General features: G+C 35.8%; 1 protein-coding gene across 3 annotated transcripts in view; it reads right to left on the bottom strand.

Annotated features, from left to right (window-relative positions):
* Positions 1-822: 822 nt before the first annotated feature.
* SIAH1 (siah E3 ubiquitin protein ligase 1) overlaps positions 823-16124 on the bottom strand; it is a 47646-nt gene continuing 32344 nt past the window's right edge. Inside the window, exons 1-3 of one of the 3 annotated variants that reach the window (XR_006505464.1) lie at positions 10207-10391; positions 5331-6310; positions 823-1920 (exon numbers count right to left, since the gene is read on the bottom strand). Coding sequence is in view for 2 of the 3 variants with exons in the window: in XM_044664168.1 (XP_044520103.1) it covers positions 5460-6310; positions 10207-10297 (942 nt within the window). In the remaining variant the exon portion in view is untranslated. Of the gene's footprint in view, positions 1921-4375; positions 6311-10206; positions 10392-16124 lie in introns of those variants that run through there. The other 2 variants (XM_044664168.1, XM_044664169.1) reach the window with 2 other exon arrangements.

Below are 16124 nucleotides of genomic sequence, written 5' to 3'. Positions count from 1 at the left end.
TGAAAATAAAGATGCAATTTTTCTCTATCCAAATTCTTGGCCCTGCAAGACACCTAGAACTGAAAACCCCTGATCTAAACTGGAAAATAAAGGAATACCTATCAACTTGGGGGTGGCTAAACAATTTATGGTATATGAATGTAATAGAATATAATTGTATCATAAGAAATTCAGATATATATTGAGTGCAGAGCCAGGAGAACAATTTATACAAAACATAAAAATCGAGTACAGAAACAAGACATATATTTTTTGGACAGTCAATGTAGGAATTTACTTTGCCTGGGTTGTAGATTCTTTACTCCTCCTTCCCCTCCCCCGCCTCAGTGAGGAAAGAGAAAAATCCAGTAATTGGAGGAGAAAAAAACCCTGTTTTAACACCAATGCTTATGTTCCTTCTAGGAATATTTGTTACAATGACTGCTACTGATCTGCAAAGAACCCAAATAATTTTAGTTTCCTATTTTAAGTACACAATGCTTAATGGAATTACATGTTCTTAAAGAGATGTTACTCCAGCGTTACTACCTTCAGAAGCAACATGGTATATTGCAGAGGTGTCAAATGCATGGCTCACTACCTAGGACACATAATACTCTGAGTGTGGCTCAAACCAGATTAAAATGTAATCTGAGGGAGCAGCTGGGTAGCTCAGTGGATTGAGGGCCAAGCCTAGAGACAGGAGGTCCTAGGTTCAAATCTGGCCTCTGACACTTCCCAGCTGTGTGACCCTGGGCAAGTCACTTGACCCCCCCATTGCCTACCCTTACCACTCTTCTGTCTTGGAGTATTGGCTCCAAGACAGAAGGTAAGGGTTTTTTAAAAAAAATGTAATCTGAAAACATTCAACAAAATACAACAAAATATGGATGACACTGTGTGTTTTTCTAAGGCAATAGCAGCCAGCAGGGATCCTTATATATAGTTTGGTGGCTTCTATTTCTATTTCAATTTGATGCTTCTGGTGTACTGGATAGAAAACTGGCCAGGAAGTAAAAAAAAAAAAAAAACTAGGTTCAAGTCCTATTTGCTATATCAGATATAAGCTCAGGGACAAGTGACTTAACATTAAATAATATGACCTTGGATAAGCTCACAGTATTGAAATATACCTAAGTCTATATATTTCTGTATAAAAATGATTTTATAAATTCCTAGCATTAAAATGTTCAGATTCTCACCAACTCACCTGTTACCTAATACCATATTTCTTCTAAACAAAATAGGTTATGCCATTCAGTCTCTTAAGAATTGCCACTGTCTAAACAGGCTGACTAGAGCAAAAATCCAGACCGATTGGAGTTACACTGCATACATAAAGTATCAAACACCTAACAAACCTCATTCTCCTTTCTACTGCTAGAAGTTATTTAATTGAATTACTTCACTTTTATTCAATTCAAAGATTCTACAGCAACGCAACTGATTTAAAGCCAGAATTTCATAACCAAAAATGAAATGCTGATCAAGATTTCATCCTCAGCAAATGAGATTTTAGCACATTAAAGCCTGAATGTTTTCATATCCAAAAAAAAAAAAAAAAAAAAAAAAAAAAGCAAGTTCCTTCTTACACAGAAAGCAAAAGAAAACAGTCAACACTCCCAAGATGAATAAAATAATTTTTAACTTATCTGTTACAAATTTAAGTCTATAGGGTAATGAAGCTGCTGCTGTCATTAAGTGGCTTAGATCCTCAAATTGGTGGTCTTCATCCCATTTCTTTTAGGACAAAGTCAGTATACAGAGTGGAGTTAACAGGTTCTTCTCTTAGTCCTAAGAAGCACTTTATCCAAGGAAAGAAATCCAAGTGAAGAGAGCTGACATGGATGCCGCTGGCTGTGTCACTTCCTCCTTTGTGATGATCTACCAGAATCTATTTCCTCACTGCTGTCAAGCTAATTTTCACCAACTCAGGGCTCACTGAAAATGAGGGAAGCAACAGAAATAGAGACAATTTACTATAGTCCATTGACTTGCTTAAAATAAAGGTGTAATTGAACAAGATTGCTATAAATGCAATAAACATACCAAGTTATTTAGTTAATTGTTTTACATTGAGATAGGAGGCTGTGGGTGTTAAGTGTCTATGTATTGAGACAGCTAGGTGGTATGGTGGATATAGTGCTAAGCCTGGAGTTCAGAGGATCCAGGTTCAAATCTGGTCTCAGATACCATTTGATCCTGGGCAAGTCACTTAACCCCATTTGCCTACTCCTTGCCTTTCTGTCTTAAGAGTTGTTACTGGGACAGAAAGTAAAGGTGTTTTGTTTTGTTTTTTAAGCATACATGTATATGAGATAGTCAATAGAGATAAACAATCTTGTCCTCATTGCATTACTAACAAGGAAAGATTTCCTAATCATAATTTTAATTTGTCCACCAATCCACATAGAAATCTAAATAAAATCATCAAGATTCACCTATAGACAAAGATGTATTACAAGTATAATTTGTTAAGTAGCAGAGGTCTCTTGATAATTAGTGCATTGCATCAGTCTGTTTTCTCTTGGCCAAATTACTTAGAAGATACAAGAATTTGAACTTCAATTTTTTAAAACAATTTTTTCATGTATACAGAAGACTTCCTAAAACTAAACACAGGGGTATATTGCTATCCTAATGAATCAAAATAGTAGTTGGGCAAAAAATTTGGGTTCAAGTTCATCTCTACCATTTTACTAGCTGTGACTTCAGACAAACAACTAACCTTTTTGGGCTTCTGAAAACATCTTTAAAATGGGTATAATCAGGGGCAGCTAGATTGCTCAGTGGATTGAAAGCCAGGCTGAGATCCTGGAATCAAATCTGACTTCAGGTGCTTCCTACTTCTGTGACCCTGGACAAGTCACTTGACACCCATGGCCTAGCCCCTAACTGCTCTTCTACATTGGAACCAATACACAGTACTGATTTTTAAATGGAACATAAGGGTTTTTTTAAAAATGTATTACTAGGTATAATCCCTACTTTATCTCATAGGGGAGGATCAATGAGATAATGGATATGAAGGCACTATGTAGCCAAGGTGAATCATGTTTTAAAATAAAATTCAAAGTACTGAAGCAAAATATATCAAAATGACCAATTATGAATAAAGATTTATAACAAAACAAACAAGGTTTTTTCCTATCCTTACCTTCCAAACTGAATATTTAAAATAGGGGGAGGGAAATCTTGAGGATACCACATGAGCATAATAAATTTAATAACTTCAAAATCTATACTTCATAAGTCAATTAGGAAATAAGCTAGTTAATTAACTTTGGATTTTAGGATACCATTAGTACAATGCATAAATGTGGAGGCAGCATGGTAGTATAATAGCATCAGAGTTGAAGAGCCAGCCTTGAAATCAAGAAGACTTGAGTTCAAGTCAACTTCTGACTGTGTGACCCTAGGCAAGTCACTTATTATAGTGACACAGACAACTAATATAAGCAACAGAGAAGTTGGTGATCTTCACTGATAGCCATTTTCTTGTGGGAATCTCCCTAAACAGATGAAATCATAAGTCTAGACTTCCCCACTTTATGTGTATGCATATACTCTTAATGCACACAGACATTATTATAAAAAGAATTTATATGAACTCGTAATGAAGCTATTCTTCTGACACAGGCCAGTTTCACAAAGTTGATACAACCTATTTTGTTAATAAATGTGCAGCTACCTTACTGATTATCTCAAAGCAAAAGAGCTATCACTTCTAAAGCAATCTAGCCATAAGCCTTCTTTGCTCTACTAGTACAAGTAAAATCCACAGTAAACCCCAAAAAACTTCATTTTATTCAGTTTCTGCTAAACAACTTGAAAAAAAAAGTCAAGTTTAACATAGAAAACTTTCGTTATCCAGTATGGCTAGTAATGGGTGTTCTAGTTAATAGTTTCAATATATACAATACATAACGTACCAACTAGAATTAGAATATAGAGACAAACCATGATGAACATGATTTTCTGATTCTGAAGGCACTTCAGGATCCTTCAGTATAGCTCAGTCATTATTAGCATCTACCTGTAACTAACTATAGTGCTGCATTATTAATGGGATACCAGGGAAAAGTGCTCTCTTTCCTGTTAGTCATCCCAATGGAATTACCAATGAGAAGTGAATTTTAGTAAAAGTAGATAGTAGCAAGGAGAGTTAAAAAAAAAAAAAAAAAAAAAAAAAAAAAAAAAAAAAACTTGGCTGACAGTTCCCAGGTAACTGAGTTACATTCAAAATACATTCAAAAACTGTGTTCCTTCCTATTGTACATCATAGTCACTATGCTTCTTCAAAAAGAAGAGCTAAAAACAAGAATTGACAAGAAGAAAATAACTTTGGGGATACAATAACAACTCTAGAAGACTACACTAAAGCAAAACACACAAGTTTTTAGTTTGCCAGATATTTTTAATGACAATTATAAAAGACCAAAAACATCTTTATCTTTTTCCCCCCGACTGCCTTTTTAAACAAATGATTTGCTTTTAGTTACAAATACTGTATATGACAATGCTTTTTTTTTTCCCAAAACTAATACAAGAACAATTTTTGAACAAAATGGCTGATTTTTTTCTAAATTCTTTGGGAATGGGGAGTGATAGGGTAGAGAGAAAAGTCTGATCTTTTATAACATTTTTAAATCAGAATTTTCCCCTAACCCCCTAAACAAAACTGATCTGAGGATATGAATGAATTTTTTTTTAATCTACATCTGCTTTAGGAGATTCTCTTGGCCAATTCTTCTAATATAATTAATTGCTCTCTTCTGTTCAGATCTTCACAATAGCTGAATTAAAAACAATATTTCTAACAAACTGATTACTGTGGGGGAAACGAAAAATTCAAACATACATATGTATATACTTTACCATAAACAATTATGCATATCAAAAAGATAAGACACCTGTAATTAACTTTTAAAAGGTACAAAAAAGTGAGAAAACCTGAATTACAGAAAAGAAAGTCAAATTTAATGAAAAACTAGAAGTTAATAAAAATTAGCAAATACACAAAAAATATACACAAACAGCAGCAATACTATGTAGTGACTTACAAAGGGGAAAAAAGCAGCAGTCAGAGACTGCTCAACATGGCTTGTCAGTCAAATAAAAAAAAAACACAAAAAACAGTATTCTCTTCAACAGTACAATCAATCTACAAATACAAGTTTAGAATTATTTTACAACATTTCTTGTAGGATCAACTTTCTTAATACAAAAGATGCCCATTTTGGGTGTATATATATTTTCAGTGGTTTACTGTTGACTTATTTTTAAATATATTAGTGTTATTACATGCAACTGCTTCCTGCATTTAACAGCCTTTCTTTTATTTACTTTACCTTCATATGTCTAGTTTCCACCTACCAAAAGAGTTTATATTTGGCAGTCAAAGATGGTTACCTTATCTTCTGTGAAAATAAATGATGCAAAGATTTTAAACACTGGCCTGAAAACATTTGATTGCCCTTTCAACACATGGAAATAGTTACATTGATGCCTAAATTGCCATTTTCTGCAAAAAGCTGTGCAATGCTGGTGTCAAAAACTAGACAGTCGCTATTCATAATAGCTGTTGCAATTCCCTCATGAATAGATCGAGGAGTCGCTTCCCAAGTCAATCGCCGTCTATGACCATTTAGCTCAAGTCGATAAGCAAAATTTTCTGCTTGTTTGCGTGTTCCTATCAGCTGTACAATTGCGAAGAACTGCTGGTGACCATCATATTTTTCCTGTTTCTCTAAGACTAACATGAAGTGAAAGCCAAAACAAGACTGCATCATAACCCAGTCAACAGCACCAGGAAGATTAATGTCTGTAGCAAGAAAAACTATATCTTCTCCCTGTAGTGTTGTAATAGACTTATGTTGATGCATCAAATGTGGCATTACAGCATCCAAAGAGCCTTGCCATTTACACGAAGCACCGGGACATGGACACGAATAAGGCCTAAACTCACACAGCTCTTCATGGTCTGCTTTTTCTGTGTGTGGCAAAGTTATCTCACATCCAGAAGAGGCATATTTACAAGGAAATAGTACTGAATTGGCCACTTTCTCCATAGCCAAGTTGCGAATGGACCCCAACGGGCCTCGGCAAGTTGGACAACATGTGAGCTTTGGACGACAGTTGCTACAAACAAGATGGCCGCTCTGACATTGAAGAATAGGGGGTAACACATAGTCAAAGCAGACGGGACACTCAAATAGACTAGCCAAGTCATTGTTCGATGCTGTTGTGCCAGTCAATGCAGGCACCCTCTGAGATGGTGTACACTTGGAAGTACCAGTAGGGAGGGCTGTAGCAGTCTGGCGGCTCATTTCTGCAACAGAATGAAGAAAAAAGTCACCATACAGAAGAATTAACAATCAAGGTCTCCCCAATCCAGCCCCCCCAAAATGAGCAAGTTCTCTGCACATATACTAGAAATCCTATGCTTTCACACAAAGCTTTTGAAATGTATGGGGATAACACAGGAGTTGAAGGGAAAGGAATGGAGCCAATTCTAAGATGCAAAAGAAATTGTTTTTCATTTAAAAAAATCATTGTACACAGAAATCTTGGTAAATTACATACACTCCAAATAGCCTGAATTAAAAGTTTTAGAATAAATCAATGTTACTATGTCCAAAAACCAAGGACTATCCATTTAAATATACAGTATTTGATTTCTTTAACATATTTTGCTCATGTCTTTTGTTTTTAAACCAGTTGTTTATGGATATGCTGGCCCTTCCCAAGAATTGAAGCCTCTTTTGTAACACAGAAAAGCAATTAAACAAAAATAAGATAATGACTAAATCTGAAGGTTTGCAACATTCTGCCCCACCCTATTCTGCTGAGGAAGTATTTGTTCTTAAATTTCTCCTAGATTTAGGAATGTAATGGTATAAATTGATCTGTATTTTGAAGTTTTGTGGTGTGTATATTTAACAGGAAGTTCCACTAAATGCAGCATGCTATAAAAATCACATCTAAGGACACCAGAAATAGCCCAACAAGTTTTAAGTTCCAGTCACAAAACAACTTGAAAAACCACTAGCTATTTGGTCTGTATCCCTAAGAGATCAAAGAAAAAGGAAAAGAACCAAATGTATAAAAAAATATTTATAGCATCTCTTTTAGTGGAAGAGAATTAAAAATTAAGGGGAAGCCCATCAATTGAGGAATGACTGAACGAATTGTTTTGATTGTGAAGGAATACAACTATGACTATCAGATTTCACAAGCAGGATGGTTCAGAAACACATTGGAAGACTTATATGAACTGATGCAGAAAACAGATTCAGGAGAACACTGTACAGAAGTATACACTGATCCACTGTGAACAATGAGCTATTCTGATCAATATAATGACCCAAGACAATTCCGAATGAAAATTTCTATGCACTCCCAGACAAAGAACTGATGAGAGTCTGAATGCAGATTGAGACATAATTTTCTTCACTTTATTTTCTTTTTTAGCAACATAGGTAATATGGAAACCTGTTTTACATGATTTCACGTGTATACATAAACTCACATATTATGCCTTCACAATGGAAGGGAAGAAAAAATTTAGAACTCCCCACCAAAATTTAAATGAATGTTAAAATAATTTTTTAAAAACGATACAACTTAAACAGATATTTAAATACATACTTCAACACTCCACTATCCCCTTTAAAAAAATAACAATGTGGTATATTAGCCTGGGGAATTTGTTTTTTTGTCTCAACCTTGCTACCACTAACTATAAACTTCTGATCCTCAATTTTCTTATAAAAATATAGTGTTTTAATTAGGTCACTAAGGTCACTAACAGCTCAAAAAATCTAAAGAAAGCAAGACTTCTGGAGAAACAAAAACTACTATTCACTCCCTTGGGGAAATCCACTATAGCATTTGGTGGCCAGAAGCTCCACTATGTCCATTCCTCCCCATGAACTGACTCAGCCACATGAGTCTGGAAAGAAGCCAAAGTGATTACTAAATGCTCTTAAGTGTCATATTTAACAACTACCTTTATTTGGATGCGGGGAAAAGATCTTCAAAGAATTCTCTTAAAGTTATTTGCCATATACATACACCAAGGATGGGAAATTTTATTTTTGAAATAGTGCCTTGAATATTACAGGTGTTTAATGTTGAACTGAAGTTCAATAACCAACAGAAAAAAACTGGTTTAGGTTTAAAAATTTTTTTTAATTTCTAGGAAAAAACTTTTAAGTTTTAATTCATCCCATCTTTAATTTAATTTAAGAGCAAAGAACATAAAACTTTATCTAAATAGAGGTTTTAAGAAATACATCTTCATTTTATGTCATGGCCAATTAAAGGGGATGAAAGGAAAGGGGACAAGTAAGGGGGGGGGGAGGAGAACAAAAGGACTTATCTGAGGTATCATTACACCTAAGTAAGGTTCACTTTGATTGTGGTCTTTCGGAACATTAACCACCTATTATCACTGACAGTGAAAAACTTCTGCCACTTTGCTTTTTACACACACACACACATACACACACAAAAGTGGGTTGGTGGTGGTGGAGAGGGGAGCTAAGAGGCCATGAACTGTAACAAAAGACAAGCCTTTTGAAGAACTGTGGGAGTAGAATCACAGAAGAAAAACAACAGCTTGAACACATGGGTTGATGGGGATATGATTTGGGATGTAGACTCTAAACGACCACCCCAGTGCAACTATCAATAATATGGAAATAGGTCTCTATCAAGGATACATGTAAAACCCAGTGGAATTGCATGTCAGCTATGGGGGTGGGGGGAGGGGGGGGAGAAGGGTTGGAGTGGATAAAGAACAAATCCTGTAACTATGGAAAAATACATTGATTAAAAAAAAAAAAAAAAGACAAGCCTTTTTCTACAAGTCAAAAAACCCACTCCAACTGCAGGATAGAACACCAATTACGTCCTCAGTATAAAACACAAATCTTCTGATATTAGAGGACAACCCTCTAGCCAACTGTGCACAAATTATTTTCCAAAATTTAAACAGAGGGGAAAAAACCCTGTAAGTAAAAATGGAGCCCTGTAATAGTGAAATTTATCACTACATGAATTTATTTACATATTTTGGCTCAAAATCATGTAAAACTACACATACTTAAAAAGCCTATTATAATAGCAGTTTAGTTTCGCCAGATATCAGTAACAAAGTGTTTCTACTAGAACTGTCATTTTCAGCTGTGTTGATATCCTTTTATGACTATGTGTCCAGTAATCTTGGGTCATGTGTCACACAATGTGGTTAATATTACACCAACCTAGTCTATAAAATCTTTAATGTGGATCCTTAAGATAGAAGTGTTCTGGTGAACAACAAAAAATGAAAAGTGGTTTTTATGCAATGTTTAAAAGTCATCATCTACCCTGTAAACAACTAAATAGAACTATTAAGCTTCGTTTCCATTCTCAAAAAGCAGTTAATTTATAGAGTATAATGCTTCCTTAACCTCTTATGTTCCACAAATTCCATGTAGGACAGCATGTATTTAAAAAGTTCATTTTTTTCTACATAAAAATTCAATTATATGTAAGACCAGAACCTACAATTTTAAGCAGTCTTTCTATCAAACTTTATTTTCCATGGGTTTCTATTTAGTAGAATAAGTATATAATTCTAATTCCTATGGCAAAGTGAAAATACATTTCTTGGGCATACTAATACAGGAATGTTCAAGTGTGCATCTATGTGGAGGATAAAATTAGCATATGTACAAAACATCAGTACTGGGTATAATTTATCCTCATCCACAAAAAGGGGGAAATAGAACAAGGTGTGCCTCAAAATAAATGCCAGTAGACCACTAATATATTGGCACTTTTAATAATAGAAATGTTAAATTCCATTTGGTAACAAATTTTCCTTTTACCAAGGAGGTAAATGAAGATGAGGGAACTGCAGCTTGTCATACATTACAAGTCACATACAGAGCTAGTTTAAGTGGAAGTGGTATTTGAAAAGAATAAGGGGAATGGTTATCCTGATTCCCATTCCAGCACCTTTTCTACTACAACATACAGGTAAAGTATAAAGAATGGCATTTCTAAACTTTTTAAAATGCTAGAATTAAAATATTAATTTTTAAAATCCTTTTGACTTTTAAACAGCTCAATAGCCTTTTTAAGTGGGAGGAGGAGGGATTAGGAAGGAAAGGCCAGAACAAACTCATCTCTTTAAAAAATAAAAAAAATTTTAAAAACCCGCCCCAAGTCGAATACCTTTTCTCTTTCTTGTCCTAGATGCTGGTAAACATGTAAGCAAAACTCCCTTCCACGAATACAAAAAATGAAGAGTAGGTTTCTCCGTCATGGGAAGTCAAAGAGTTCATCCCTTCTCCCCGAAGAAAGGCAAACAACCCATAACAGAGGCATCTCCCGAACACCTCCAGTAACCAGACATGGAAGTCAATCCCCGGAAAGGATCAGGTTCTCACAAGATAAGGAGGGTGCTCCTCATTCTTCCTGAATCTCATCTCCCGAAAGGGGACACCTGCTGTACAAGTAGAGAAGTGAAGTCTTTCCCCTCTCAAAAGGCTTAAACTGAGTTGGCGCTTACGGGAATGTGCAGGAGTCTCCTACACAATGCAGCAGAGAGCTTCCAGCGCTGCCTCTCCAAGCACTGGGACATATTCAGCTTGGAAGTTTCTCTCTTTCTCTCTTTTCTCTTTTTGTCAGATAAAACACAGAGCTCGAAAGAGATTCTTGTGAGGAGCCCTACCCTACTATAAATAAAAACAAAAAAAGAAAGCTCTCTACCAAAACGACCGTGGGTCTCTTGCTTTCAAGCAAGTGCCTTAAAGAAGGGCAAGGGCGACGGCCTGATTCCCCAGCTTCACAAGAGCTCCTCCTACCCAAGCTTCACAGCCAATTAGGAAAGAGAAAGGAAGAAGGGCGTATGCTAGACATATTTCGGTCCACCGCCAAGCAGCATCACGTGAAGAATGGGCGGTGTCAGGCAGGACGCTGTCCCTCAGGCTCTGCCCCCACCCAGTTAAATTAACAGCAAGTTTAAATCTACAAGCCAGAGAGCTGGCCAGTCCGGACAGAAAACTAGCTAGACCAGGTATGGGTGGCCCTTCGAATCTGGCCCGCCCCAAGAGCAAGGCTATACCAACAGCAACAACTCACAAAAGCAAAGTTCAGGTTCAGTTAGGGAAAGGGGAAGGGGAAGGAGGAGGACTAAGGGCAAAACAGGATGGCCTTTAGCATCTTTAGATTTTAGCAGTTATCCTACCCATTCTGGATTTAACTCCACTTAACTTGACACTGTGCTGCCCTGAGCTAATAATCATTACCCTGTATCAAAAACATAAGCTTTACTAAAATCATCTCCTAGGTTAAAAAGGACTCTATATGGAAAATAGCTTAAAAGAAAAACCCTGCTCCTGTGTTCCATTCCAGAAATGTTAAACTTGCTGGTTCAATTTCATGTTCTCTTATTTTCTGATGTAATTTTCAAAAAAGCCTAAGTCAGTAAATAAGGAGAATGAACCAAGACAAGTTCTAAATATTACCATATTTACCGAACAAAGCTTGAGATAGGTGAAGATGATTAGGGGTAGATAGCTAAGCAAGAATGAGGGTCTCTCTCCAGGAAATAAACATGAGTAATCTTGATCTGAATACACAAAGTTAATGTGCTCAGAAGGTAGAGTTCACACCAGGTTCAAATCCCAGTTCTGCTCCGCACTTACCAACAGTGAACAGAGGCACTGGACCTGGAAATCAGGAAAACCAGAGTTCCAAGCTGCGCCTCTGACACTTGCTATGTAACTCCTACCAAGTCACTTCCCTTCATCTCAGGTTCATTATATGTAAAATGCGCATAATTATATCACCTACCATCTCTCTCAGGGTGGTTGTTAAGGATAAACTGAGATAGTATTTGTAACCAGTAGCCAAGTCGTCTTTCCTTTTTGGGTCTCAGTTTACTCATCTGTAAGGTTCTCTACACTTCTCAATTTTATGAGGTTTTTTTGGTTGTTACTATTTTATTTGATGGTAAGGGAGAGAAAAGGAATTGACCTGGCAGACAGAAGCCCCTACAGACCTTTGATATGCCACAAAGGAACTCATCAATAAACTTAGTAGGATAAGTCAATCTGCACAGGTGTAAAGAATTTCCATACTTGTAAATGAAATCACTAGTTCATGATGTAGCAAGAAAATGTTTTCAATAGGTTTATTGTGAAGATAAAAAGCACTATGACTAACTGTATTAACATACATGAGGTTAAAAAGAGTAATGAACAAATATCATCATTTCTTGATTATCCACTCTTAATATTACATGTAATCAAATTTCAACCATTTCTTGGAATTGTCTAAGAATTCTCCACCTCACTCCACCCATGTGTGTTCAATGAGGCAAACTAATGTTATCATCAACTTAAATAACTAGAAAGCTAACTGCCAATAAGATACATATCCCATTCCAATATTTTCACAATCTGAAATTTCAAATTATTCGTACTCTCTACAATTTTCTAATACAAGCATTTTAGATGCTACCTAGCCTAACAATCCATTCTCTCATTTTATAGATAAGGTATCTCAGGTCTAGAGAGGGAACAATTTGTTCCAAGTGGCAGACTCAAGATTGGATCCCATGATGCCTGAAAATTCAAAATGAGTTAAAATTATTTAAAATAAGTGTCATAAAATCTAAAAAGCTTAAAAACGCCTTAACCACCCTTTCACAAAATTAGTTAATGGTTACACTAACTTGTAAAGTGATCAAAATTGGCTACCAAACCAAAATGTCTGAATATATTTTAAGTGTTTTCTGATAAAAGGACAGTTAAAATGATGATACTCTACTAGTCAAAATACAACTATTTTTACTCAAAGCTGAAAATATCATTCCAAAAAAAAAAAAAAAAAACGATTTCCCTTTTAAAATGCTACCAGAGTTGTCAGCAAAAATCAGAAAGTGTGGCAGTTTGTAATGATTCATTTTAATGGTAAACAATAAAAAAGCAAAGTAACAAACATATTAACTAGGCCTAAATGAATGCCAAATCATTTACCTAGGTTTTTTTTTTAAACTTACATTGTTCTATTACAATTTAAAGATGAAAAGATTTATCAATTACTATTCTGTTACCTTCATTTTGCAATGTCAGGTCACAGTCAAGTTTTGCTTTTTTAACTCTCAACCTACTCCAATTCCTTAATAAAGTCACTGAAGGCAATGAAACATTCTTTTAATTGAAACTTTAACCCAAAGAAGCAGTACAATCAATCAAGTTAAAATTGAAAGTTATATATATATATATATATATATATTTGGGGGGGTTCCCTCCACAAAAACAAGTGGTATGAGATGGATTTCAAATAGAATCCTTTTTGTAGTCTACAGCACAAAGATGCTTTTTTATGTTTTAAATTCCAGATTTTTTAAAAGAATGGTACCATTAAGATAAATGCTGTAAACTAATAGTTTGTTTAGTTGGTTGTTTTTTTTTAAAGTGATGGTGATCTCTAGACCTACTACTATATACTGTAGTTCTGGATCTTCTCTAAAGACTGGAATTTTGGAATTGTCAAAGAAATGTGCTCCATCAATTGTTGGTCCTCATATGAAGACTTGTTGTACCAGTTTGGTATTGGAAATTTGGGGGTCCTTGAACTAATTGAGGTCCCTGATCTAAACTTCCTGTTGACATTTAGGGCTCTTTCAAACTCCATTTCCCAAGAACCAACTGACTTCCTCTCTTGTGTAATCACTTGGGCAGGAAGCATAGATAGCCTAGTGAGAGGCTGAATTGGTACTTCCTCTTTGGTGATTTTGGGGCGGAGCCAGGATGGGGAAGGGAGCTAAATATATAAAATCCTTACCTTCCTTCTTGAAGTAAGTGACTTGCCCAGGGTCACACAGCTGAGAAGTGTCTAAGGCCAGATTTGAACCTAGGATTGGCTCTCAATCCACTGAGCTACCCAGCTGCCCCCTCAAATTGATTCTTGTTATGGCACATGGCTTCATTTTTCTAATGGCTACCAATAAATCCTTTAAAACCCTAATATTTTTAAATCTATCTTTTCATATCCATTTTATTTCTTACACCAGTGCATGGGAGCACAGAGATCCTTCTAGAGTTAAGGAAATAGGAAAATGTGCCAATTAGAACCTAATAGAATTGCCAAGAAAAGGGTAAGGTTGCTGCATCAATTTAAAAGAAGAGACAACCGCCATTTTCTCAATACTATGATATGTTGATTGAGGGGGAAACTTTTTTTTTTTTTAATTGTTAGATTCTGGCAACTCCAGTGAGGAATGTTTGAGGGCCTCCCAAGAAATTGGGGGGGGGGAGGGCGGAGACACATGTGCGGGGCAGCACTAGAAACAGAATCTAGTTTTTGTTTCTTAAAGGTCCTATATATACATTTTAAATAGCCAATCTGCCAGTCTATTCTTACACCCAATAAAAAAGGCAAAAAAAGATGATCTTAAACGTACAACAAAATAACATTCCCCATCCCCAAGAAGGGTGGGGAAAAAAAATCAAAAATTGTGTTCACCAAAACTAATAAAAGGCAACCTCTATTTACTTCCCTATACTAATGATAGTCTAATTTTGTCTGGTGCTAGTTTTTATTAAAATTTTTATCCTAGACCCTTACTTTGATGGCTCTTTAATTTCAATCATATGGTGCTCCCTCAACTTCTCATCTTTTCAAAATTGTTTTGTCCATATTTTACCATAGTTTGGAGAGGAAAAAGATCTGTCCAACTTGCTAGGGACAACCTTCCTTAGTTCACCACATTATAGGTAAACAATGGAGCATTTAGGCTGTCAATTATCCCACCTTCTTTTCTGGTGCGAAATCTCTTGATAGCTTTACAGACCAAATATAATGGAACAGCCTACTCATGCCCACCACGCACTTCATTGCCCTTCAGGTGACCCTCAACTTTAATTCCTCTGAAACTATTGTATTCCATGACTCATAATCATTCATCATCACTGTAAGATAAAGAGTATTTTTTAAAAATGAGCCTTACATATTTACCTCAAGAAGTCAAAGAACCTTCCTAGAAAATAAAGCTTCATATCATCCAAAATATTTATAGCACTTTCTTGGGAGCAGAGAAAGTAGCAGGTGATTACAATTATAAATGATACTACATGAATGCACTACTGCTGAGTAATACTGTACATAAAAATATGAAAAATTTTTAAAAGGTTGGTAAGACAGATAACTGATGTGTAATAAGGAAAATGATATATATAAAACTACAACAACGTACACTGAAATAGCAACAAAATCAGAAAGTGCTAAAGAAGAGATGACAATAAACCACTTTTGTGCTTATGGAACATTACAAATATTGTCAGTCTCAGTTGATGTGGATTAGTTTTGCTGATTTGATTGTCTTTTTGTTTCCTCTCAAATTTATTCTTTGTTATAAGAGGATGGCTTTCTGGGTAGGATAAAAAAAATCCTTAAGCTTCTTCCCCTCCAATATTTTTTAGTTATTGTTTTTTTTTAAACCCTTGTACTTCGGTGTATTGTCTCATAGGTGGAAGATTGGTAAGGGTGGGCAATGGGGGTCAAGTGACTTGCCCAGGGTCACACAGCTGGGAAGTGGCTGAGGCTGGGTTTGAACCTAGGACCTCCTGTCTCTAGGCCTGACTCTCACTCCACTGAGCTACCCAGCTGCCCCCTTCCCCTCCAATCTTATCCTTCTCACAGAGTTGCTAAATTGATTTTCCTAAAGCACAAATCTGTTTTCTCATCTCCCAACTCAACCAGCTCCAGTGACTATCCTATTTATTCTAGGAGCAAATATAAACACCCCAGTTTTTTATTTAAAGCCCTTCACAATATAACCCTAAACACCTACTTTTTTCCAGACTCACTGCACCATTAAACAATTCAATAAATACTAAAAGGGTCCAGGCACCAAGCTGCCTTTCTTGTTGTTCTCCATACACTTTATTCTATCTCCTGACTCTTTGCTCTAGGTATCCCTTATGCCTGGCATGTATCTCCTAATGACCTCTGTTTCTCAGAATTCCTTGTTACCTATAAGGTTCAGTTCAAACTCTACCTTTTACATTAGGCTGCTAATGATACCCTCCCCCACAAATGACTTCGTATATATATATATATATATATATATATATATATAT

This window comes from Gracilinanus agilis, chromosome 2 (genome assembly GCF_016433145.1).
Source record: "Gracilinanus agilis isolate LMUSP501 chromosome 2, AgileGrace, whole genome shotgun sequence".
NCBI lineage: Eukaryota > Metazoa > Chordata > Mammalia > Didelphimorphia > Didelphidae > Gracilinanus > Gracilinanus agilis.
This window is presented reverse-complemented; position numbering and strand designations above follow the sequence as displayed.